Source organism: Cavia porcellus, unplaced genomic scaffold (assembly GCF_034190915.1).
Source record: "Cavia porcellus strain 051 isolate PalLab524CR breed Dunkin Hartley unplaced genomic scaffold, mCavPor4.1 scaffold_19, whole genome shotgun sequence".
Taxonomy (NCBI): Eukaryota; Metazoa; Chordata; class Mammalia; order Rodentia; family Caviidae; genus Cavia; species Cavia porcellus.
In genome coordinates this window covers 15,099,208-15,125,972 of record NW_026947502.1, presented here as the reverse complement: position 1 = coordinate 15,125,972, position 26,765 = coordinate 15,099,208, and the positions used below count along the sequence as shown (strand labels likewise).

At 41.8% G+C, this 26,765-nt stretch overlaps 1 protein-coding gene across 3 annotated transcripts in view; it reads right to left on the bottom strand.

Moving 5' to 3' along the window:
* Positions 1 to 612: 612 nt before the first annotated feature.
* Ttc1 (tetratricopeptide repeat domain 1) overlaps positions 613 to 26,765 on the bottom strand; it is a 36,816-nt gene continuing 10,663 nt past the window's right edge. For all 3 annotated transcript variants that reach the window (XM_005005151.4, XM_003473325.5, XM_013156199.3), the window contains exons 3-8: positions 16,433 to 16,493; positions 13,837 to 13,949; positions 9,851 to 9,887; positions 5,152 to 5,300; positions 3,644 to 3,698; positions 613 to 1,156 (exon numbers count right to left, since the gene is read on the bottom strand). In XM_005005151.4, the coding sequence (XP_005005208.1) occupies positions 1,023 to 1,156; positions 3,644 to 3,698; positions 5,152 to 5,300; positions 9,851 to 9,887; positions 13,837 to 13,949; positions 16,433 to 16,493 (549 nt within the window). In that variant the 3' untranslated portion in view covers positions 613 to 1,022. The remainder of the gene's footprint in view (positions 1,157 to 3,643; positions 3,699 to 5,151; positions 5,301 to 9,850; positions 9,888 to 13,836; positions 13,950 to 16,432; positions 16,494 to 26,765) is intronic.

The window sequence follows — 26,765 nt, the reverse complement described above, 5'->3', positions numbered from 1 at the left end:
AATTTAATCATTTATTCTGGCCTTTCGAGACAGGGTGTTACTATATAGCTGAGCTGGTCCTGTGCAGCCCAGGCTGGCCTTAAACTCCAGCAATGCTCCTGCCTCAGCCTCCTGAGTACTGAGTACTGGGAATATGGGCATGTGCCACCATGCCCAGTCTATTTTTAAACTGAAATTAAGATTAATGATTGTTTGCTGGGACGGAGGGTGGTACACACCTGTAATTGCAACTACTCAGAATGCAGGCAAGAAGACTAATTCTGAGGCCAGGTTGTACAACTAAGTGATTCAAAATGAAAAATAAAAAGGGCTGGAGATGTAGCTCAGTGGTCAAGTGGGTTCAGCTCCCAGTACTAGGTAGGGGACTAATTTCTGGTGAAAAGCACTGGTTTCATAATTATTTGCATGGGCCTGAGATAGGTCTGTAAGATACAAATTTTGAATTCTGGTACATTCTACTCAAGACAAATCTGTAAGGAAACAACTAGAACTCTCAGACAGATCTGTAAACTCATGATGGGCAGCCCTGCTTGAAGCCAACACTCCCTCCTAAGCCACAGAAGTCGGCTTCATCTGCTGGGGCTGGGACAGATACAAAATGCAGAGGCTGGCCCAAATGGTCACAGAAGCTTTATTACTGGGGAAAGTGGGGGCGCCAGCGAGCCGACACGCAGGCTTGAAGTGAGTGTCGAGGCCAGCCTTCAGCAGGGAGGCAGCAAGCTTCTGGTGACCCTGCTGCCTCGCCCGCTCCTTGGGAGAGACCTCTGCCGGGCTGGTGGCTGTGGGCTCAGGCCAGCCTGGATGGGCAGGCACAACAGCTGCAATAGCTCCGTGAAATGGAAAGCAGATGTGGTGCCTGGCGCTGGAAGCAAAACGGCACCCTCACGAGGAAGGAGCAGAGAGGTGGCACTGGGCTCTAATGGGTGGCTGTTCTGTCAGGTAAGATGCTCTTGACAGTTAAACACTGGCAGGGCCTGGCCCCCTGCGAACAGCAAGCAGTACACACTTTCTTTTAAAACTGGTTATCTATTATTGTTTGGATTTTGAACAAAATTGATGGAGTAGGAGCCAGTAGAAGAATCTTGCTTGATCTGGAAATTTTCTGTGGAGAGGCCAAAAGGTCGGAGAACCAAGTTCCCAAGATCTTTTAGTTTACCTGCAAAGTAAAAGCAAAAACTCAGATGAATACAGGGTGAACAGAAGCAAGAGGCCACCAGCTGATCTGGTGCTCCTGCCCGACTGTGACAGGAGAAGCAGCCCTCTGCAGTCAGACATCCGCCTTTGATATCAAGAGGCCTTTCAGGAACACAGGTGCACAAGCAAGTTCCTACGGAGCACAGATATTAAACATTCTGCGAGCTGGCTGGCGTGGGGTGGGCAGAGAACAGGGATCTTGTGCGATCTCTGAAAGAATTTAATTTGAACCAGGCACCAATGGACAGGGAGCGTGTTCAACAGGACAGACAGGTAGCAAGGTGGGCACACCTGTGGCTCCACCACACCAGGCCTGGTGGCCTATGGCTCTCACACCACAGGAGGCCAATGAGGCCTTGAGAACTGAGTTTTCACAGTGAATAATCTGTGGCAGTGTGAAGAATGGATCAGAAAGGGGGGGGTCCAGGGTGGTTCTGGCAGTCATACAAATTAGCATAGCAGGGCCAGGGATGTAGCTCAGCAACACGGCACCTGCCTGGCAAGTGCCAGGCCCTGAGTTCAATTCCCAGCACCAGAAAGAAAAACAAAAAATAGGCCAGCATTAGGGAAAAGACTATTTATTCAGTGAACAAACATTCTAACAATGCTGGAGGAAGCAGCCTGACACCACCATGGCCAAGGGAACGTAAAGGAACACAGCTGAACAACACTGTCTGGACAATTCGCCTTTTGCTTTTTGTGACAACAGCAGCAAGTGGGCAGCAATCTTCAGTGCAGATCACGTTCGTCAGGCTACCCAGCCACTCCTGAATGCTCCTGCCTCTGACTCAGAGACTGAAGCAGATTCCTTCCACCCCAAATAAGACCATCTGGCACAACAGCCTATCTGCTACACCCTGTGTCCACCGCCAAACACTATGTCTTCCCTGGCTGGACAGTCATGGCCGGGTTTGCTTGCTCTCACTTACAGCAAGCCTGGCACCTTTGCTCAGGTGCAGGTGTCAGCGAGGCCCTCATTGTCAGGATCCCATCCCCAGCTATGCTCGGACAAGACGGATTAGCACTGGAGACCAGTGCTCTCTCGGACCCACTTCTGATCCACGGTAATTTCTCTGCCTCCAAGCAACACTGCCACAGCAACCCAATGGCTCATTCTGCATGACTTTTCTTCGGAGGCACCCACTGCAGTTCACCTTGAGGATAATTAGGGATGCTGTTTGTTGTGTCTCCTTAAGAGCACCGCAGTTTCAGTACAATGACACAGCACCTGTGGGACCTTCTCCTCCACGCAGAAGAACCAAACTGCATACAAGGGAACCCTAACCCTGATGCCACACAGCGAACTCTCACTTTCCTCTGAGCAAAAGGCAAAACAAGAGAGCACAAAGCACAAAGAAGATAAAATTCCCAATCCAAGTTCTTTCTTTTTTTAGCTCTGGGATGAACGCAGAGGCTGACATAATCCTTACCAAGAACTGTCAAAGTAGCAAGAGCGAAACAAACGGGGCACTGAAAAAAGTATTGACATTTCCTCACCGGAGAACAAACGCAGCAACTGTAAGGAAGCGTAGGAGGGAGGTGCGAAATCTTGCCCACCATACAGTGTGCAGGGAAGAATGCCAGGCAGGGCGGCATGAGAAGCGAGAGCAAGGAAGGGAGGGAGACAGGACTCAAAAACAGCAAAACAAGGCATGAACAGGACTGGCCAGGCGTGATGGTGCAAGCCCGCAATCCCGGCACTCAGAAGGCTGAGGCAGGAGGACCACTGTGAGTTTAAGGTCAGCCTGGGCTACATAATGAGACCTTATCTCAAAACCAACCAACCAACCATACGCAGGAAAATGCCAGGCAGCTTAAACAGAATGTTAGGTCCCCGTCCAGGAACCTCACTCCTCTTAATCAAACAGCCTGTCCATGAGAGGATTTCTGATTCCAGCTATGCAATGCTTTGGTGAATAAATACGGAAACTAAGTATCTGGTCAAATGAATCCATTTCTCCCAATCCCCTTTATATCCCACCTCCTTATTATTTACCCCCATTTCCTGCCTCTGACAGCTTCTCAAACACTCAGGGGGACTTCAGTGCCATCTTTGAAACAAAAGCTCCCTGATGTTACTGGTTCTAATGATCACATCCTCATAATTTAAGGGTTACTCAGTGAAGACACGTAACTTTTTTAATGGAATCGTTGGAAGAGTGTGGTGGTATTCTAGCTTGACAGCTGAATTATTTTTGCATGCCTGAAAAGTAAGAAAAACTTCCAAGAAAGACAATGGAAACATGGTTTCTGAAAAAGCTGACGCCCTCTCTAAGTCACACTACTCTTATAGAGTAAAATGGCGAAAAGAATGGTTACTGCCTCCGCCCCACTGCAAACGACGGGTCTCAAAACTACGGGAACTGCTGTGCTTTCTTCTAGTAAATCAAAGTACCTCCACCCTTGTTTCCTGCCAGTGTACAGTCAAGAGAAAGAAAGGAGAACTTACCCAACATCTCTTCTTTCAGCCTTTCATTACGTTCTTCGATTTGCTTAGGTAATCTCTGAGGGAAAAGCCAGAAACAAGGATTGATGAAAAATTCTTTGCCTTTATTTTGAATTTTGGAAACATTTAAAACTCAATGCACAGAGATCAGTTTGGAGATATAAATACAGAGGTGCACACCTATAATCCCAGCACATGGGAGGAGGAGGCAGGAGGACAGCTGAAGTTCGAGATCAGCCTGGGCTACAAAGTGAGCTCAAGGCCAGCCTGAACTGCCTAGCGAGAGCCTGTCTCGAAAAGACATGAAAAAATAAATAAATTCAGTGGCACCACAAACTCATGAATCTGATTCTTTCCACCATTCCAGTCTCAAACCAAACTCGTCGAGAACCAAATCAAATTGAATGGTTAGGCTCAATGTTGACTTTAAGGGAAATCTGATTCCATTTGCAACCAGAATTATGGAAAGAATTAAGCCTGTGAACCGAGGCATCACTGTACTGTATGTTTGTGGGTAAGCTACACAGAAGAGGTTTATCTGGTGTACTGTTAATAGTGTCAGTTCTTAGCAGAATGCCTACCATAAAGGAGGACCTCAAGGAAAATTTGGTAAATTAAATATAAACAACATTTCTTGAAAGCCTGGCATGATGGCACACACCTGTAATCCAGCACTTGGGGCTGAAGCAGGAAGATCCCAAGTCTGAGCCAATCTGGGCATGCTAGTGAGTCAGTGAGACCCTATCTCAAAAACAAGCAAAAGGACTGGGGGTGTATCTCAGTGATCTCCTAAGCCTGCTTTTCTCAGAAAGCTTAAAATCTGATAAGAAAAACGGCTACCAATAATTTAGACCAGATTTTAAGAGCTTTATTCTTTTGCCTCATTTTGTAAATTAAATCTTCCTACCATTCAGAGAGATGTTAACAAGTCTGATAAAGATGAAAATTAGTTTTAAATTGCTTTTATAGCTTAAGCTATCAAAATCAGCCTTCTCTCACTACTCCATGTCCACATATATTTTATTTACGTAGATATTTAATTTGCACCTGAGATAGAAATACGAGGTTTCGAAGCAAAAAGATTGGTACTGCCAAGGCCAAGAATAGCAGGCACTTAAAGAAAGGTAAGGTTGGCTCAGGCTGTACTCAGCTGGAAATGTGCAGGGCATAAGTCTTCCATGGGATGGAGGATGGTAACCGGATGAGAACCTGAGACAGACCAGAGCTGTATCGCCTGGAACACCGAGAATCACTCTGGCCCAACTGGAGTAACTACAGTATATAGAGTTCCCCTGAGCCATGGAGATTTCAGGGTTACACTCGCCACTTTCAGAATGGCTGCTACATGGCACACGGTCATGGTGCGTTTGCAGCCACCACTTCAAAGCCCGAGCTCCCATACCGTTTGCTACGCTTAAACATGGACCTTAGTTATGCCCCAGTGGATTACTTAAGATTCACCGAGTATCAGAGTAGAAGGAAAACCACTTATAAAAATATATAGGTCTTACCATACAAGCTTCTCTTGCTTGATGCACTGATGGATCCTTTTCTAGTATCGCTTTATAGTCTTCCAGAGCTTCATCTAGTTTGTCTGTCTTCTCGTACAACTCTGCTCTCCTCAGGATCGCCCTGATGTAGCTGGGGTTTAACTGAATTGCTGCAAAAAGAGAAGAAATGATGATTTCACAGAAAGAAGAGACCCAGGAATCTTTGGTAGTATCAAATTCACTCACCGACCATCTCCCAAGGGTCAAAGTCTGTGCTTGTGGTTGGCAGACTTTTTTTCTGTGCAGAGGAAAACAGTAAAGATTTTGAGACCTGTGGGCCACAGCCAGCCTCTGCTGCACTGCCCAGCAATGCCTGTAGCATGCCCACAAGTGCAGACCCTATGCAGACCTGCGGTGCCCCTGTGTTTCAATGCACCTTTGCTTCTGGACACTGCGGCTTGGGTTTCAAGTTGATTTTCATGTACTGTGAAATATGATCTTTCTTTTGATTTGATTTCTAGTCCAGGCGTCCTCTGCCTGTGGGTGGTATGGAAACAGGTGGCCATGGACTTGGCTCTCGGCTTTAGTTTGCCGAACTCGGGACTGTATCCTAGTCCCACTCTTCGTTTCCTCGTCCTCCACCCCATTCCGAGCAGGCCTGACACAGGGGTGAGGTGCACAGTGCAGGAGTGAGGCAGGATGTGAAGGGGAGCTGAAGGGGGACTGGCAGCTGAGTCCTACCACTCTCTTTTTCCCCAGGACTTAACTCCCAAGGTCACATTTCTAGCTGAATGCTCACTGTCCCTTCACAAGACACTTCAGGACCTTTTTCCTCTACCTAGCAACTACTGCCCTTATAATCTTTTGGTGGGTTTTTCTCATTGATCTCAGACAGGGTCTCACTACGTAGCCCAGGCTGGCTTTGAACTCACAGTGGTCCTCCTGCCTCAGCCTCCCAAGTGCTGGGATTACAGGCACATGGCCCGGCTACCTTTGCTGGGTTTCTGATTCATGTACACTCTATTTCTCCTGCTGCCTTCTGAGCCATTTCTTTTCCTATTAGACAGGAATGTCCTGGTTCTAAAATAGTTTTGTCTCTTGATATAATAAGCTCTTAATTTTCATTCAGTCATGTTGTCAGCAAACACTGGTTAGTAGCTCATCTATGCATCTAATTAGTATGTCAGGAGGATGGTGGTAAATAGCACAAAGTCCCTGTCCTAATGAAGCTTCCCACTGTTCTAATACAGTGAGAGCAGGCAGCCACCCAGGGAAACAATTTCAGAGTGCCACGAGGAGAGACAAGGCGGTGTGCACACAGTGGAGCGGTGACCTCTGCAGGGGTGCTCACAGCAGGAGCACAGTGGAGGCCAGTCAGCGGGCCCCACAGTGGGTCGGGCAGGTGCTCTGACAGTAGAAAGACCGTGGCCAGTTACCAGCACAAGAACAGCAGGGAGGTGAGGCTGAAGGCACAGGGAAGGACCAGGCCACGGAGGCCTTCCGGGTCAGGGGATGGGAGCAGGAGCTGGACCTGAAGCACGATGGCTTCCAAGTGAGTGTGAGCCATAATGGGGTTTGCACATTCACTCAATCGTTCATTCATTATGGCACTCAGAGTCAAACTCAGGACCTTGTTTTTGCAAGGCAGGCGCTATGTCACTGAGCTACATCCCTGGCTCCTGGTTTGCACACTTAAAGGACAGCTTTGGCTGCAGGGAGTGAAAGCACTGTGGCCAGAGGGGGGGGCTACTGCAGGGATCCCACTGAGACTAAGATCCAGGGGCTTCCAAAATGTTGACGTTGATAAGAGAAGTTGGCAAAGGAGAATAAGAAAGAATGGCCAGCAGCCAAGTGTGGTGGCCCATGCCTGTAATCCAAGCACTCAGGAGACGGAGGCAGGAGGATCATCCGAGTTGGAGGCCAACCTGGGACACACCATGAGTTCAAGGCCAGCCTGAACTGCACCCCCTCTCAAAACAAATGAACAAACAAGTAGGCCTGCAAATGGAGAACGCACACAGGATGCCTCTAAAATGTAATGGAAAAGCCAGGCATGGTTGTGCATGCCTGCAATCCCAGCACTCAGGAGGCTGAAGCAGGAAGATGGCCACTAGTTCGAGTGACTTCAAGGCTAGTCTGAGCTACAGATTAAAACCTTGCCTCAAAAAGACAAAACAAAACAAAACAAAACAAAAACACAAAACAATCAAAGAAACAAAAACAACACCCAACAACAAGGAAATATTAATGAAAAGAAAGCAACACCTGGACGTGTCTTGGTGACTTTTTAAAATTTCAAGGATAAAGAAAAAGGCTTGCAAGTATCCAGACAGAGACAGTAGGTTATCTAGGCAGAAGTCAGACTGATTCCAGATTTTTCTCTCACAATTCTGAATTTTTTCTTTCGATCAAACTCAGGACCTGCTTGCTAGACAGGCGCTGTGATGCTGAGATACATCCCTGGCTTCTCTCATAGTTCTAAATGCCATAAGATAGTGGAACAGTATCTATAGAACTGTAAGGAAAAATAATTCTGAACCAAGAAGTGTATACTCTGCTAAGTTATTATTTCTACATGAAGGCAGCTGGAAGACATTGTCAGATTCCATGCAGTTAAGAAAGTATATTGGCTGAGTGTAGTGGCGCATGCCTGCAACATCAGCACGTGGGAGGCTGAAGCAGGAAGATCACTGCAAGTCCGAGACTAGCCGGGGCTACAAAGTGAGAGTGAGACTTCCCAAAAGTGCAGAGCGAGACCCTGTCTCAAAAAGACGAAATGCACAAAGGAAGTATATTGAACAAGAATTTTCTCTGAAGAATCTGCTCAATGATTTTACTATAGTTAATGGAAAAATTTGAAATAACTAATGAATAAGGACACAATTACACGAAAGATTTGATGACAATCATTAAAACTAGTTAAGAAACACTTTTCTTTTACAGTTCAGGCTGGCCTTGAGCTCACTTTGTAGTCCAGGCTGGCTTCAAACTCATAGCAATCCTTCTGCTTCAGCGTCTGAGTGCTGCAATTACAGGCACTCAGCCTAGAAGCACTAAGTCTAAAATTGCTACATGTAGGATTATAAAACTAAATGAAAAAATTGGTTTGTAAAATACATCTATATTTTCAGTTTATATAGTTTTCTTTCTTTCTTTCTTTTTTTTTTTTTTTTAATTGAGACCAAGTCTTGCTATAGTTCAGGCTGGGATTGAACTCACTACATAGCCCAGGCTAGCCTCAAATTTGCAGAGATCATCCTGCCTCAGCTTTCTGAGTGCTGGGACTATAGACATGTGCTACTATCCCCAGCCAGTTTATATAATTTTAAACTGTCAAAATACATGCGAAATATTCAATGTATTAGACAAGTAAATACTACTTTTCTCATGCAATAAAGATGCAAGTTACTATTTTTTTGTTTTTTTTTAAAAAGACTAGTCAAGTCCCCCACTGCTAAATTTGACTGGCTTAAAAAAAAAAAAAAAAGACTAGTCAAGTGCAGTAGCGAGAAGGGGGGAAAGAGTAGAACAAGGAGTTCAATCTGTACTGACTGAACAATCAGTTGAGATAACTCACTACCTTCGGACCAGCCTGTTTTTGGTTTGTTTGAGACAATGTCTTCCTGTGTAGCCAGGCTGGCCCCTGCCTAGCCTTCCAAGTGCTGGGATTACAGGGGTGCACCACCCCACCTGGCTAACGATGTGTGTTAAACCAGAAGTGTGTTAAAAGTGCTTTATCACTGTGGATAGGACAAGAACAGTAAAGACATTCTAAATGTTAACATGGCTAAACTGGAAAATGGTACAGTTTTATCTCTTAAAAAAACTAGCAAGTTCATAAAGTAAACAGTGATATTGTAAGAAGAAAACTTCCAAACTATGGTTGAAGAGGGGTGGCTGTGTTTAATCTACTAAACTGGGAAATGAGGAATTAGTGCCACAGATGGTAGATCATAAGTCATTCGTCCTTGAGTTGCAGACAAAAATAGTACATATGCATTCCAAGTGTCTGGAACTGAAAAAAGGTAAAAAAAAAAATAAATAAATAAAAAGCAACAAAAGAAAAATATTAAGGAGGCATTAAATTAGCACAAAACATACTGACAGAAAGATAGAGGTGAATTATGCTAATAAACTGGTTAAGTCCCAACTAATAAAATCCAAATTGAGTAAAAAAAATTATTTTCTGATGTATAATACAATGGTTAAAAGGGTCATAGAAACTCTTTAGCTTATAGAAATGGAGAGCAACATTTGTTTTAGGCAGAAGCAAAGAAACTGCAAAATATTTCACCTGTAAGAGACCATGCCATTCATGTTTAAGGTTATTGTTTAGTATCTTGACATGGGTGGTAGTTTTACTATTATAAACTGATACATATTAAAAACATATTTAAAATTAGTACATTTTATGTACTCAAACTTCCCTAAGTAATCCTTTATTAAAGGGAATAGACATAGCAAAGAAAGAAAGAAAGAAAGAGATAGCTTTCAATTGTTCTTTGCATATTTATTACCACAAGAGAAACTGGCTGAACTACCCATTCAAAAGTACGCTTACTCTGAGACAATTACTATCAGTCATCTGAAAATGCTGAACTATAAAGGCCCAGAGGAAGCATACACAAGTTCTAGTGCATCCCTGTGGAAAAACCCTGTGTCTGGGGAGCTGAAGTACTGCTTATGAATGCCATCGGTACCAAGAAAAAGGAGCTTGTACCTTTGCTGCAGTCATTGATGGCTGCCTCCTTCTTGTCCTAAAAGGAAACACAGACATTAATACATATTACGCTAGTTCTATCTTAGTGGCTCAAAGGCCCACTGACATGGTCATTAATAATTGTTCATGGAGATAGACAGTGCTTTCCAAAGAAATCTCATGAAAATATGCATAAAATCCAAAATTAATAATGGACCTAAAAGCCTCCTGGAAACAAATATTCTAGTAGCTTCTTTTCCTTGAAGATTGTTCTAACTAACCTAGTACATTTTTAAGGCCTGTTATGGTAGAATGTGGACACTGAGAAAACTTTGTGATCAATAAACAGAGCAACTGACATATGAAGAAATCGATTAATTACCCTCCTCTTTGACTAGCTGTTATATCACATATAACATGGATCTTCCAGAAAGCATACAGAGTAGACAGTCTTCCTACAGACAGACAGTATAGCTTTTCATGTAATCTCGATTACGAACATGAACTTATCCACTGATGAGACAAAAATACTGACAATTCACCAAATTTATATAGATATGCACACACACACACACACACACACACACACACACATATATGCATATGTCTACATCAATCCAGATAAAAATGTACATAATAGGGGCCAGGGATTTAGCTCTGTAGCCTAAGTGCCTGTCTGGCAAGTGCAAGGTCATGAGTTCGATCCTCAGTACCAAAAAAAAAAAAAAAAAAGTACATACTATATGATGCCAGAAAAATCTGTATAAGGCAAGGTACATAATAAACACAGTACTTTAGCTGGGCATGGTGGTGCACATGTGTAATCCCAGCACTTAGGCTGGAGGGTCACTGTGCATTCAAGGCCTGGGCTACATAACTGAGTTCAAGACCAGTCTGCATGACACAGCCAGACCCCGCTCACCAAAAAAAAAAAGTACTTTGGAATAAATCCAGGGACTTTGCACTGAGCTACACACATCCTCGGCCCTTTTAAAATTCTCTAAATTGAAGAGGCTGGGCTTAAACTTGTGATCCTCCTGCCTTAAGACTCTAGAGTTAGCTGGGATTACAGATATGCAACACAGCGTTTGGCCTCCTTTTCTGATTTTAAATACTCTGTTCTTTTGGGGATTTGCCTGCTCTTCTGTAGCTCACCAGACCAGAGCAGCAACTCTGCTCTAACTCAGGTTTGCTATTTCCCTCCTTATATAGAAAATACGAAGTTTGGCTAGTTATATTCAGTCAGTGATGCTGAACTTGTGAACCTATCTTTCTGAAACTGTAATTCTTAAGTAGTTTACCTAGCATTTCTTGGAAAATACAAAATACGCTCATTCAGCTGCATCAGTGTACTAATCCTGGAAACTTTCCAGTCTGTTAAGATCTTAAAGTATCAAAAGTGCAACTTAAAAACCAAAAACACACTAACAAGACTATCTTTGTATAGAAAATAGTAACAGAGCAATGCTCTTTGAAGTTTGCACACAAAAGACTATAACACCATACATTTTCCTGACTCAAAAGCTCGGTGCCAGGCATGCAGGTGCACACTAAGCTCATGAGGAGGCGGCAAGAGGATCAAAAACTCAAGGCCAACCTGGAGTGCATACTGAGTCCCCGCCCCCAGATATCAGAAAAACTAGTCTAGAATGATGGGCTAAGCCTAGAAGTATCACTAACTTAGCCTGTTGTAGAATAGAGAATCCCAAAGCTCCACGAGTCAAATGGACCTTTTCCTCTGCCAATGAAAGCACCCTGGTTCACAAACTACAGCATCAATGTCCAGGCTGACAATGTGGCTAGAGGGAGAAGCAGATGCAAAATGATTAGAATTTATTTGCTATGTATAAAAACTGTTAAATGTAAATTCTGATCACTGGTAGACTACATTAGTAGCTTTTTAAAACTTTCTTTGTTTAGTGAGACAGGGTCTTGCTATGCAGTTCAGGCTGGTCTAGAACTCAAGGCAATCCTTCTGGCTCACCCTCCCAGAGTGCCAAGATTGCAGGCGTGCATCTGTAATCCCACACCCAGCCTGTATGTTTTGATATTTTAAAAAAGACAATTTTTTTTTTTTTTTTTTTTGCAGGGCTGAGAATTGAACCAAAGCCCTTGTGAATGGGCTCAACTGCTGAGTCACATCCCCATCCCTTTTTAAAAATTTCGAGACAGGGTCGGTCCCATTAGTTGCCAGGCCAGCCTCTAATCTGAATCCTCCTGCCCAGGTTTCCAAGCCATCAGGATTATAAGTATGCACCACTCCCACCACACGTGGCTAAATACAATTTATTTTTTATTTTTTTTGTCTTTTTCGTTTTTTATCGGTACCAGGGATCGAACTCATGACTCCTGCTTGCAAGGCAGGTGCTTATGCCGCTGAGCTAAATCCCCAGCCCCTTAAATACAATTTAAAATAGACTTAAAATAATTGTATTATTTTTCCTAACACAAAATGTTGGTCTGTAAATTCTGTAAAATTATTTTTTGTCTCTTGCCACATCAAACACTCCAAAAACAATTTACCTTGGAGACCAAATCCAATCATGTAAGTTCTAGTTACAAACAAAACCCTTTTTGTGTGCCCAAGTATTCAAGCACACATTTTCCTCCCCACCACAGGGTCCTTCTAACAAAAAAACGTGGTCACCCAAATTGGGTTGAGCAGAGGCACTGGAGAATTCAGGCACTATCAAGAAAGTGATGGTAAACACCTGATCTAAACCACACGACCAACCAACCAACCAACCAACCAACAAAATCAACTTCCACCTTGCTCGAGCCAGCTATGTTATTGCTTAAATGTATGTTAGCTACATAACTACAGATTAGGTAGCTATTCTAGAGGCAGAAAGCAGTAGCTAAACAATGGCCATATATTTTTTTTAATTGGTACAGAGGATCGAACTCACGACCACACGCTTGCAAGGCAAGCGCTTATGCCAATGAGCTAAATCCCCAGCCCAATGGCCATATTTTCTTTTAAAAAAAAAAAAAATCTTTTTATTTAAATACAGCCAAACTAATTGACTAAGAAAACTAGACTCAATGGCGACGAATTTTACTGTCAGTGCCCCTGTATAAAATAAATGTATTTGTACTCATACCTACTCTACACTCACCCTCCATAGCAGTTCTGAATCTTTTGGAAATGCAGAGAGCATCTGAACCATTCTTTGACATCTACTTTGCATTTTGAGACAGGGTCAGTCCCCTGTCAGTCATTAGTTGCCAGGCCGGCCTCTAATCTGAATCCTCCTGCCCAGGCTCCCAAGCCATCAGGATTATCAGGACTGATGGGTACCAGGAACTGAACTCAGCACTTCATGTTTGCCAGGCAGGCACTGCATCACTGAGCTAAATTCCCAGCCCTGTACTTTGCATTTAAGAGAGATTTTCATTCTAATTGCTAGATATTTCACAGCGTGTTCCCATTTTCACAAATAAAAAGCAGTCTTAGGAAGACATGTTTAAGTCTAGAGAGTTTTGTTTATTTTTGTCTTTTTGAGACAGGGTCTTGCTGTGCAGTTCAGGCTGGCCTTGAATTCACTTTGTAGCCCAGGCTGGTGGTCAACTTGCAGTGATCCTCCTGCCTCCCCTTCCCGAGTGCTAGGGTAACAACAACACCTCGCTTTAAGTCTAGAGTTTTAACTAGTATTTCTCTGTGCCTTTAAGTCTTCATCTAGAATTCCAGAAGTCTAAAATAAGCAGCTGTTGCTATTCTTAGACCTGCACTACTTGGCTCCGTGCTTCATTAACCTGCCCTAGTTCAGTGGAAACTTGCCATCCTTCCTTCCATGCAAGTATTCACTCAATCACTTTACAGAGGAAGGTCAACAGTAGTCCAGAATATTCTTCTATTCTCCTTGCATCCTTTGCATCAGGGAAGTACACATATAGGAGAAGAAAAACAGAAACTTTAAGCCCCTGTGTTGGTTTTGGAGAGAACTATACTAGGCAACACTGCACGATCATGTGCTTTGTAAAAAGAAAAGGTCAAAGACACACACCTGTTTCATCCTTGCAGCGGCTCTATTAGAAAACAGAATGGATCTGTCTTTCTGGAAGCATGCCGGGCACATCTGAAGGGCCTGACTGTAGGAGCTCTCAGCTTCTGTGTAATCTGGGATGACAAGGTAAAGAACAAGCAGTCAGCGTTTTATTTCTGATACTACTGAGTTCCACAGACTGTCAGGACGCACAGCTTTCCATGCTCAGGACGAGGGTTTCGATTCTTTCCTCCTCATCTCTTGTCACCGAGACAGTGTTCTTCATGCTATTCCCCAGGGCATCTGAGAAACAAAGGCTGAACGGCGTGGCAGTGAGGAGCACACAATACATGGGGTTGCAGCTGCCCTTCAGCAGATGGAGAGCCTTTGAGAGCTCAGTGACAACCAACAACAGCTGCAGCACACCTGCCACAGGAGTCGCCACCACTGCCCTAGACACTCAGCTTTTACTTGGGTTAGTAGTTAAGAAAGGCATTTTGAGAGGGGCTAAGGAACTGAAGATGATAGAAGTTGAAGTGTGAGATCCATAACTCAGAATAAAACAAAGTAATCCACGGCCAGGGGGCGGCTCAGTGGTAAACCATTGGTTTGGTATGTGCAAGACCTTGTGTTTAACACCCACCACCAGAGTGGGGGGAAACCCTACATACGTATTTTCATTGAAACTATTATGCTTTCATGAGTCAATCTGACTAAAACTGTATCTATGCAACGTTTGCAGAGATCCATTGTGGAGCTGAAATACGTAAAAACACACTTAAAGATCTTAAAAGAGAAAATACAAGGTAATTTATATATTCATTATACACACAACTGCAGTCAGGATACTAGGAAAATACTGTCTATTTACTCCCTTGTATTTGAAACATTTAATATTCATAACCATGAGACCCATTAGCTATGGTCCAGGAATATAGCTCAGTGGCATAGCACCAGGGAAATGTGAGGTCCTGAATTCAATTCCTGGTACTAACAACAACAACACAACAACAACCCACCATTAGTTCTATTAGAAATATTGCCGGACATGGTGGCACACACCTGTAATTTCAGCACTCGAGAGGCTGAAGTAGGAGGATTGGGAAGCTGAGGTAGGAGGATTACCATGAATTCAAAGCCAGCCTCAACTACATAGTGAATTCAAGGCCATTCAGAACTACACAGACCCTTGTCTCAAAAACCCCCCAAACACATCATTAGTTCTACTAGAAAAAAAAAAAAATGATTGCCAAATCAGGATACAAGAGAAAAAATTTAAACCTAAAAATAGAAGAAAATGTTAACACTCCTAGAATTTTTAAAGCACATGTACTTTGAGATCTGACAGAAAGCTGTTAGAAAGATCAGTAGTTTTTCCAAATTACTGGAACAAAACCCAACTGATTCCTAAATAAATGCAGGAAATGCAGGACATGAAAAACATTCCTCTACTTAAGGCATATTAACTTAAGAGTGGGGAATGTAGTCTTTTCCTCAGAAGTATCATCATCAGGAGCTTAGGTCTTCAATACAGGACATTTGGAAGTGGAACCTCTAAGATTCAGGGCCTGGTGGGAGGCCCTAAGGTCACTGGAGATGCTGTCTAGAATGGAACATGGATCTCCTGGGTTGAGTCCTAAGGACAGCAGGTTGTTATAAAAGCTGGAGTTCTAGTCTCTTTGGTTTCCCATTTTGAGATGTAATCGGTTCCTCTTGCAATAGTCATTCCGTTTGCTATGGGACACTGTTACAGTTTGTGTCTAGATAGCCCCCTAAAGCTGCATGCAGTCACGGGGGCAGGCTTCAAAGTTTGTGAATAATTCACGGCTCAATGCTGGGATTATGGGTGTGGCCTACATACAATATAAGGAGCAGAAAGAGTCCTCTCTCTGGGCTCTTCCCCTTCTGCTCTGGTTGCATGCACTGTTTTCTGCCACTATGAATTACTGCCCTCTGCTGTGTACCTGTTTGCCTTGGGGCCAGCTGATTACGGACTGAACCCTCCACAAACTATGAGCTAAATAAACCTTTCCTTCTCTAACTTTGGGTGTCAGTTATTTTGTCCCAGCAACAAGAGAAAAGTAACCAAGACAGACACTCACCAGAGGAACCACTATGTCCTTTGCATTTGTAGACTCCTAAATTGTGAGCTAATTAAACTCTTTATAATATTGGCCCTCCTCAAATGTTTGGTTTTAACAACTAAAAGCTAACAGCTTTAACACAGCCAAAGAAAAAACAAGTACATTCCTAGGCTGGAGTGGCTGGGCCTGTTTTAGAGCACTTGAGGAGTGGGACCCGTTTACAGCAATACAGTGAGGTCAGTGTTTTCCAGAGCAGCAGCCGAAGTTTCACCTGATTGGTGGAGCGATAAAGGAAAAAACAAAACAACTATGCTTGTGCCAAAGAGACATATGATAACTAATTAATGTCAATTGAGAATGATTTGGAACTGGTTAAAAAAAAAAAAAACCCAAATTTCAGGTATGAAGGCAACAGTGTATTGGGAAGAGCTCAAGTTTGCTAGCTATTTCCAAATATTCTCTGCTATGTTTTCATAGACTCTAAAATGATATGGTGAATCAAGACAACCAGACAATGTTAAAATTTATCTTACCTCCTTTCTTAAACTGTGCATTTCCTTCTTCCTTTAGTCTAGTGCTCTCTTCTCTTCTTTTCTGAAAGAGATCAGAGTATTATGTGCTTTATCCCTTAGCACTTGACTGCTTTGAAACTCATCAAATTTGGTACTTGATTTTGTTTTTCTTTGTCTTTTTGAGACAGGGATTCACTATGTAGTCCAGGCTGGCCTCAAACTTGCATGGATCCTCCTGCCTCAGTTTCCTGATTGCTGGGATTACCAGCATGCGCCACCATGTCAGGCTCAATATGTCTTGATACAAAAACTTGTCCTAATCCTCATCCTTTGGCATTTGACACATAAGTTAGAACTTGTCAGTGTTTATTTACTACCTAACTACTCACTACCCTTTCCAATCAAAATAATTTCTTTGGTACTTGTTGATTTTGGTACCCATGGTGCCTCCCAGAACCAACTAACAGCTAGTGCTCAGACACCACTGCAATTTTTCACAATATTTTAGTGAACAAAGAGTTAAAATTTTTTTTACATACAAAAGACAGTGGTAGAAAAGCCTGCCTTGCAAGGGCAAGGTTGTGAGTTCGGTATTCGGTACAAAAAAAAAAAAAAAAAAAAAAAAAAAAAAAAATATATATATATATATATTTTACAAGTCACTTACCATAGGCAGTAAGTTAATTTGGAGAACTGGGTCAATTTTAACTAAATCTGTGATAGAGAAAACACATGACCATCTAGCTAATCACTCATTGCATTCTTGATGTTTAAAATAAAAAACTAGATGCTTTTTAGCATGTCTTTTGCTTCCTGTTTCTATCTTTTACATGGAATGGCAATTCCAGTTTCAATTATTATTATTTTTGAGACAGGGTCTCACTCTGTAGTTTGAGCTGGCCTTGAACTCACTTTGTAGCCCAGGCTGGTCTTGAACTCTCAACGATCCTCTGGTTTCAGCCTCCCAAGTGCTGGAATTATAGGCATGCACCTATAATAGAAGCACCCAGCTTCTGTTATTATCTACTTTAAAGTGAAATGCAACATTCCCCCTGGTTTGCATAGCACTATAAAGGAAAATTCTGGCTCTACTATTTATTGGTTCCAAGTTTCAGAATCATCCTTAGCCTTAGTTTCATTTTGAAAATCAATGTTTAATAGTTTTGCCTTTTTTTTTTGTCTTTTTGAGATAAGGTCTCTCTATGCAGATCAGGCTGGCCTTGAGCTCACTTTGTAGCCCAGGCTGGTCTCGAACTCGCAATGATCCTCCTGCCTCAGCCTCCCAAGTGCTGGGATCACAGGTGTGAACCACCACACCCGGCTAATAGTTTTGTCTTAATAGTTAATGGGTTGTGATAACGTATATAAAGATTCCAATACAGTGATTTGTGAATAAGGCCTCAATGAGTACATTATGTTTCTGCAAAGTAAGTAATTTAATACATAGTGACAAGTGTGGTTTGTGTCATGAATAAAGGTAGGGTGGGAAGGTGCACTTGTAGGACGAGCTACATTTACAGGGTCAGTGCATGCCAGGGATTTAGCTCAGTGGCTCAAGCGCTTGCTTGGTAAGCATGAGGTCATGAGTTCAATCCCTGGTACAAAAAAAAAAAAAAAAAAAAAATCCACCTAAAAAACCATAAAATGCAAGGTCAGTGCAGTATGCTATTAACAGGCTGGCACAAGGAAATTTGAGGAAACTGAGATAAGTATGTCTCTTTTCTTAGTGTCCTCTAACAACTCAGAAATTCACACAAATGAGCCAGTGTGGTGGCAAATGCCTGAAATCCCAGCACTTGGGGGGCTGAGGCAGCCTGAACTATCCAGTGAGACCCTGTCTTAAGAGTTCAATCTCCAGTACAAAAAAAAAAAAAAAAAAAAAGGAAGGTATCACACAGGTGGCCGCACACATCAAGTACAGAGGCATCTGTGCGTGCTTTCTTCCAGGAGCATCATGACAACAAAACTGGCAGAAGTGTCTACAGGCCTGCGGCCCACCTTTGGACAGAAGTTTTAAAACCAGATAAGCAGAAAAGAAAGAAGGAAAAACATTACACACAAGATAGATAACTATACTACTAATCTGTTCATCAAAAAGAATGGCTTGTGCTTTCATTGTTTGATCACTTTTGCATGCCTATGTCTTACAACCTGAACCACTACTTTCAAGGTAAGATTATGCAATATATTAACCACTGTTAATTTCCTACTATTTTGTCCTGAAATTCTGTATCATTTTTATTCTTGTGTTTAAAAAAAATGAACAACAACAAAAACAAATAAGCTCCAAAAATCTCCTTTCACTCCTGAAGCTTCCGATTTAATTAAAAGTTCAAAGGGAAGAAATATAGTTACCAGATTATTTCATTGAACAAGAGAGACCTAGAGTTTAAACAACTCTCAAGATCAGGAACCAAAGTAAAAATACTGTTTCTTGGAAGAAGACCTGTTAATCTATTGATGAGACCAGAGTGCTTCCCCAAAAGTCTTGTTATTATACTCTATATAAAACAAAGCACTTGATTTAACCTTATTAAACAAACTGAAAGGTACATATAAACAATCTATTAAATATTGTGGTACCTACTATGCAAGACATACAATAATAATTTTAAGATATAGCTGAGGAAGGACTATTTAAAGGAATACAAAGCTGGGCATGGTAGCTCACTCCTGTAATCCCAGCACTTGGGAGGCCGAGGCAGGAGAATCATTCACAAGTTCAAGACCAGCTTGGGCTACAAAGTGAGCCTAAGACCAGCCGGAACTGCATAGCGAGACCCTGTCTCAAAAAGACCAAAAAAACCCACCAAAACAACAACAATAACAAAAAACAACCAAAGGAATACAGAAAAAATAAAATGGTAGTAGTACTGTTAGGAAATACAATTTATAATCCTTTTTATCTTGGAGTTCCGTAAGAGAGGTGGCTGGACTATAATGTTCTCTATTTCGTTGGTCAGGGGTTTTGAACGTAAGCAAAAGTATCTTACGCAAAAAAATGTTAGGAGCAGATTTACTGGAAAGCTATTTGCAGGTTCACACATAATGGAAGCCTGAAAAACAGGATTAGAAGAAGGCAGTAACCAAGGCAGCTTTGTCAAGAGCTGTCGAGACACAGATAGCACACGTTCTTCTGGTGAAAGAATCTCGTCATGACAGGGCGGCAATGACAGCAAATAAACCCTAACTTTCCTTTGTTCTGCTTCACTTGATGCAGACACAAGATCTTGGTCAGCAGCATCCAATAAGCCACTCATAGGTCACACAGCTTGGTGTTAGGGAATGCACTGAGGGACCTGGGTTGCTGACACTAAGATCACTATGCAAGACTTTCTCCAAATGGGAAGAGGGAATGCACACTGAAGAGCTACGAAAATCTCATGAGAAATGCAGCTAACAGTTATTTTGCTTTTTGTTTTTTTTTTTTTTTTTTTGGTACCAGGGATTGAACTCAAGACCTTACACTTGCCAGACAGGCACTTATGTCACTGAGCTAAATCCCCAGCCCCGCTAACAGTTATTTTAAAACAGAAAGTCTTCAGAGAAGAGTATTTCATCAAGTCAGTAGAGCTTAATGTCAGTGCTTCCTGAACTTCAAATTTTTTCCGCTTTCACCCTAATCTCAAATTCTTTTCTGTTCTATAATCTGCTCTTATGAGCCAACTCATCCGGAATGTTCTGAGCTCGGATGAGTCACTCAGACTGCCAGATCAGGCAGGCTCGTTCAAATTGCGTGCGAGCATGTTTGAAGAGACCACTCCTGGATGTCAGGCTGATGTGACTGAGTATCTGTTACCCTACCGATCACCAGGGCTGAGTTAGAGGCTCTGGCTGGCTAAGCAGCTGTCACCTCTCCTTCCTGACTGCTCCATGTGTGTTCTCCCTGAGCTACGTGCTCAGACACACAGAAGAGGACTGTCCTTCCATCAAGGGTACTGAGAAACTGCCCTGCTAGAACCTTCAGAGAAGCTCACTTATTTTTTGGTAAATTTATAACATTAAATTTCTGATAGGCAAAGATAAGAGCCATAGGCCCCACAAAGCACTTTCTAATAAGAGCTAACCTGAAAAAAGCCCACTATTTATTCCGAGTTAAGAGACCTGAACACTGCCTCACCAAAGAGATCATTCTCAGATCAGTTCTTCTGAGGAAGGTGTCTTAATGTTTTGGCCGCTGAATCACAACTCCACCACCCAGTAAGCAGTACATGCTGGAAAAGCGCTGTGGCTTCCCTCTCCACAATTGACGCTCAATGCAATTATCAATATCATGTTGAACATTTCCTTGGAAACAGCTAAAAATAACACTTTTGAGGAGAAAGCTGAACTATCTCCTTGCTGTGCCAAGAGACTGACTTGCTGAGTACAAAGACTGGGTGGGGTTTATTCTGCTCCCTGAGGCACTTCCTCCAAAGGCCAGCACACGCACTGGGTAATGTTTCTGATATTCAAGGACAGGCTTTACAGTGTATAGGTCGTTGCGTGCCAAGTGCCAGCAGCCCTCACAAACACACTTGCTGGCAGTGCTGGCGTTCTGCAGCACTTTCATTTATAAATCTTTCTAGGTGGTATTCTAATGTGGTCAGGAGCTCTCTTACACCTCCACAGTGCCTTTCAACGTCCTACAGAGGGGCCTCACAGGGAAACATCTGCTCTTGAATTATATTTCCGTAGAAATGGAAACCGAAGCCACTTGACAAAGCCCTTTCCTTAGTACTTCTCTCCTTGCTGAAAACTCAGGGAGAACAGTGACACTGTAAGTCACCATGAGAACTGCCACGGCAACCTCCAGATAGGCAAGGCCCTGACTGGAGTTTATTTCAGCAGTTAAAACTGCAACCTTTTCCCCCCAAATCCACTTTATTTCAAAGAGAAAAAGAGAAACACAGAAGAAGAAAGAGATAAAAACCTTTGTTCTTAAAAAAAAAAAAAAAAAAAAAACTTGCAACCTTTTCAGTTTGGTGTTAAAAGTGCTACACCAATAAGCATGTTACTGCTTATAATTTGCTGTCATGTGTGTTAGTTAACTTGTGTTTTCAAGTCAGTCTGGAGAGGTGATAACGGAGGTCTTTCTACAGATGACAAACTCAAGATCCAGAAAGTTCTTGTTCAGTAAACTGGAGGCTGTATATTTAGTAATTTGCTCTGTCCTTTAATAAACAAGTTTCAAGATTACTATTCAAGTATCACTACCAACAATGAGCCAACCAAGTAGTTCAAGATTCGGTGGCAGTTTTTTTGACTGTAGGGGTACACAATCAAAAGGGTATATATTGGATCCACCAAAGTTAGTAGCTTTTAGTAGCTTTACTTTTTCTATGTAATTTGTAACAGATACATTAATTTTTTTTTTTTTTTTTTTTTTTTTTGGTCCTTTTGAGACAGGATCTTACTAAACAGTTTGGGCTGGCCGTGAACTCACTTTGTAGCCCAGGCTGGTCTCAAACTCAAAATGATTCTCCTGCCTCAGCTCAGCCTCTTGAATGCTGGGATTATAGGAGTGTGCCACCATGCCCGGCTTGTAATTGGTTTTAAGGTTTGGTATTCTTCTCATCTTTTCTGATTTATTTTGAATGTATAAAATATTTACACAGTTGAAAACTTATAATATGGCCAAAGTGAGGAAGTCATCAAAACTTTCCTAAAAGTAATTATGAAGCTGGCAAAATTATAAAACCAACCATTTCAGTCCCCTGAAAACTAACCAAGTCTTAGAATGATACCTACTTATGACAACTAATAATGTGCAAGAAGGAACCATGGAAACGGTGGTGTGGCTGCCAGGGTCCAGTCTCAGCCCTCCCTCATAAGACAACTTGGCACAGTAATTCTGACAGCAAAGCAGCCTGGAGGAGGCTGACTTGATTAAAAGCGAAGGAAGACTAACTGATCCTCAACGGTACTGTTGGCCAGAAGTAGTGATTCAAGTGGCAAGAGGATGGAGAATGCCAACTGCCTGAGGTTGCAGTGCTGGACGAAGCAAGCGTTGAAGCACTGGACAAGGCAGGGATAGGCAGTCAAAGAGGTACCTGACTGAGTCTCCAAATATTCCTGGCTGACTGGAGATCAGGGCAGACCTGAAAACTGTCCAGCCTTGAATGAGTGTCTGATTCTATACACATCTACAGACAGTGGGAGGAAGGCTTTTGGCTGAAGTGTTCGCAATCTCTGACCATTTACTGGTTAAGTACAAGCTACACAGAAACTGTATTAACTCAGAAAAAGGCAGTATTAACAATAACAATAAGAAAAACAAAACTCTAGTGACCAAAGCCATCAGTGGGGCTACATAACACAGGGGAAACAAACTGCAGCTCTAGTCCAGGTAAATTACTAAATAATAAGAGAAGAACACCACAAATGATTGGCGGTAAGCAGAATAAAGTCCTTTCAGAGGCAGTGTATTACCTAAAATGTTTAATGTCAACCAAAAATAACAAAACATGCAAAAAGAAGAACGCAACAATCAGTAACACACAATTGATAACAAAGGTCAATAAAAGCTGTCCCTTAGGAGTTGGAGGTGTGGTTCAGTGGTAGACTACATGGCTCAGCACAGGAGAGACCATGGATACAACCCCTAGCACCAAACCCCCCACAAACACTAAACATGGTGCATACATGTGATCGCCACACTCTGAGAGGCTGCGGCAGGAGAAGCCAATTCGAATCCCAGACTGGGCAATTCAGTGAGACTGTTTCTCAAAATACAGTGGGAGGTGGTACTAGTGCTGCGGCACAACTATGATGTAAGAGCACATTTATAAAATAGAAAACATACGTGTCATGATCAGTTAGAGGTCTCTGATCAAGTTTCTGTTCTGTTGTTTCTGCTGAACTCGATTGACTCTGAGAGCGTCTGACGCCCAGCTGTACACCTCTGATGAGCACTGAGTCTGAGTAATGTCTATATCTTAGGGCACCCTGGGCTAATTCCAGGGCCGCTCCCCAGAACATTTCTATATTATGGTAAATATCTTCAACTATGCTTACTCTTAAGGGCCTCTCTCCTGTACCAGCAGTGTTTCTATATTATGATAAACAATTCCTTTATTTCAACAAATCTGTTCAAGACTAGCCTGCCTGCCAATATATGACTCAAGGCATGCAACCAATTACGCAACATTTTGTCACTTGCTTTGTACCTCCCACTTCTACATCCTATATACACTAAACTCTTCCTAAATTCAGTGCTCTTGCGTTTGAGGAATTACCCCGCAACAGTCCACTGGTGAGAAGATCCAATGCTGCCTTCTTATCTCTTTGGTGCAAAGAGTCTTCCTTTTGGTTTGGTTTGGCTTGGGAATTTTCCTGCAATAGTGGTGACAGGAATGAAGCTCAGGGCGCTAAGATGAATCCCCAGTACCACCAAACTAACAACCAACCAACCACACCACACCATACCACACCATGCCAAACTAAACCAAAAGCTGTCTCACTATCTTCAGATACCTTCAGATATAAAAATGTGAACGCAGCTATAAAAAAAAAGTTCAAAGAATTACAGAAAACTGTTTAAAGACTGAACGAGCATGATGGTAGTTTAAAAAAGAGAACCAAGACAAAGAAACAAATTATAACTTTTTGCTGTTGTTTTGTGGTGCTGGGGACTGAACCCAGGGCTCTTGGAATGCTACGCACCACTCTATCACTGGGCATCTCCAGAGTGACAAATTATTTCATAAGAAAAAAGAAAAAAGGGTTGACAAAGTTCACTAATGGAAATGACAAATTCACGAAGATCTCAACAGCAGATCTGAATCTGTACAGGGAACAATATGTAAATAAAGTCAGAGTACCAGAAACTGTCTAACCAAAGACAGAAAGAAAAACAAAACAAAACAAACAAAAAAAAAAAACCACTGAAGAAAAATGATGAGACATCACAATTTCTGACACAAGTTACAGGACAAGGCAGGATCCCCCAAAATTTGAAGAAACACAAGTGTAGAGTTTCAAAATTCTGATGAAAAACTTTAAAGATCCAAGAAGCTTACTAAACTCCAAGTAGACAGAGATCTACATCTTGAAACATTAGAGCCTTACTGCTGAAAAATAAAATCTGAAGGCAAAAAAGAAAAAAAAAGGCAAGAGAAAAATGGTATAAGAGAACAATAAACCTATTAATTTCTAATTCAGAAACAATAGAAGACAGATGGCAATGTTATGACATTCAAAATGGTGAAAGAAAAACCTGGTCAACCAAAAACTGTATTTTAGCACAACTATACCTTGAAATGAAGGCAAAATAAACATATTCACAGCTAAACAGACTGAGGGAATTTTCTGTTCATAACTTGGCTTACAAGATGTAACTAAATACTGTAATGCCCTCTGTGCAGAAAGGAAATGACACTAGATGGTAACTCAGGCTAGAGAAAGTAACGAAGAGCACCAGAAATGGTTCGACTCTTTCTTCCCTCAATCTCTTTAAAAGACAAAAGATTATAAACAATATGTAGAAAAGTAATTATGACACTATAAGAGTAGGGTTTACAACACATACTGATGTAATGTATGTAACAGTATAGTCTAAGTCACATGAAGGAAATGAAGCTATAGTTAAGTTTCTATATTTTATTGGTGTGAAGCATTAAACTAAAGTTCACTGTCATAAGATGAGTATTATAAAGCCTAAAGCAGCCACTAAGAAAATAGCTAAGAAGCAAAAACAGGATTAGGGTTGCAGCTTAGTGGAAGACCACTTGCCTAATAGACCTGAGGCCTTAGGTTTGATCTCCAGTATAGTTTAAAAAAAAAAAAAAGAGGTTAACACTTAATAAAGTCTGAAAGTATTAAAATGACATGCACATTCATCTAACATAAATGATGGTACTAAAAGAGAAACAGTCACAAAGAAGGTAGGACAGCCAGGTGGGGGTGACGCATGGCTGTTATTCCAGCACTCAGCAGGCTGAACCAGGAGAACTGCTGAGAGTTCAAGAACACCCTGGCCTACATAGTGAATTCAAGGCCAGCCTGAACTGCAGAGTGAGACCCTTCTCAAAAAAACAAAAAACAAAACACACAAAAAAATGACAGTAGTAAAAGACAAAATGGCTGAAGTAAACCTAATCACATCAATAAACACATGAATATACTAAACACCTCAAAGAGCAGAGCTGATCAGACCATACTTAAGAAATACAATCTAGTTCCCGAGAAATGGCCATGCTGGAACTGGGAGGAGACTACCAAAAAGCCTTCCAGGCAGTTCAAGCCATGTGGGGCCCAGGAAGAGAAGTCAAATAAGGCCTTCTGTGAGCCTACCAGTGCGTGGGCTGGGAACAACCCTCCCCTCTCCAAGCAACTGGCTGGTTTGAAGGACACGCTGAGCTGATAGCAACTAAGGTACAAAAAACAACTGAAGGATAGGGGTTTAGCTCAGCAGCATAAGAGCCTGCCTGGCAAGTGTGAGGTTCTGAATTTGATCTCCAGAACCACAACAAACAAAGAAACAAACAAAAACCCCAATTAAATGCTTGTATTGTTTAGCTGATTTTGCAGACCTGGGGTCAGTGGTGTGAACACCTATACGGAGGGTGACAGTATGCAATATAGCAAATATGGGGGATTTCCTTCTACCTTGTCTTCGAAATCCAATATTGTTCTCAGCTTTGTTTTGTTCTGATTGTTTTGCTTTACTCAATGTTCTGTTTTGATTGGTTTTATTCTGTTTTGTTTTGGTTTGATTTTGCTACACCTGATGGAATGAACAACCATTGTGAAGATAACAAGATATACTATGGTAGCTACTTAGACTATACTGTTACTGTCTTCCTAGTACCCTGCTTTGAAGTTCTGTACAGTTTTGCTGCTTTGATTTGACTGGCTTTTTAATTTTATTTTGTTGGATTTTATTATCTTTAAAACTAAAAAAAAAAAAAAAATCTAACCATATGTTGTAAGACAAATATTTTAGACTGAAAAACAAAAAAACTAAATAAAAAGAGAGAAAAAGACATTTTGTGGAAACAGTAACTTTAGTTGCTGTCTAAAGTACTATCAACCAAATAGGTTTCTCAATAAGATATGTTACTGGAGCCAAAAGAAACATTTCATGAAGTTAAAAGAGTCAACAAGTCAGGAAAATATAAGTTGGAAGTGTATAGGTACCAAACAGGAGTCACCAAATACACAAAGACAAAACTGATAGAATTAAAAAAAATAGGTACTATGATAGTAATTGCTGGATATTTCACTGTGCCACTCAGAAATGGCCAGGATTACAATTACCTATGAAGAAACATAAATAAAGCGAATGTACAGTACTTCATATAAAGTATACACTCACAGCTAGTACTTAGATACATGCAAAAGAACCAAATTTTCCTGTCCCCATGTTTTTGCT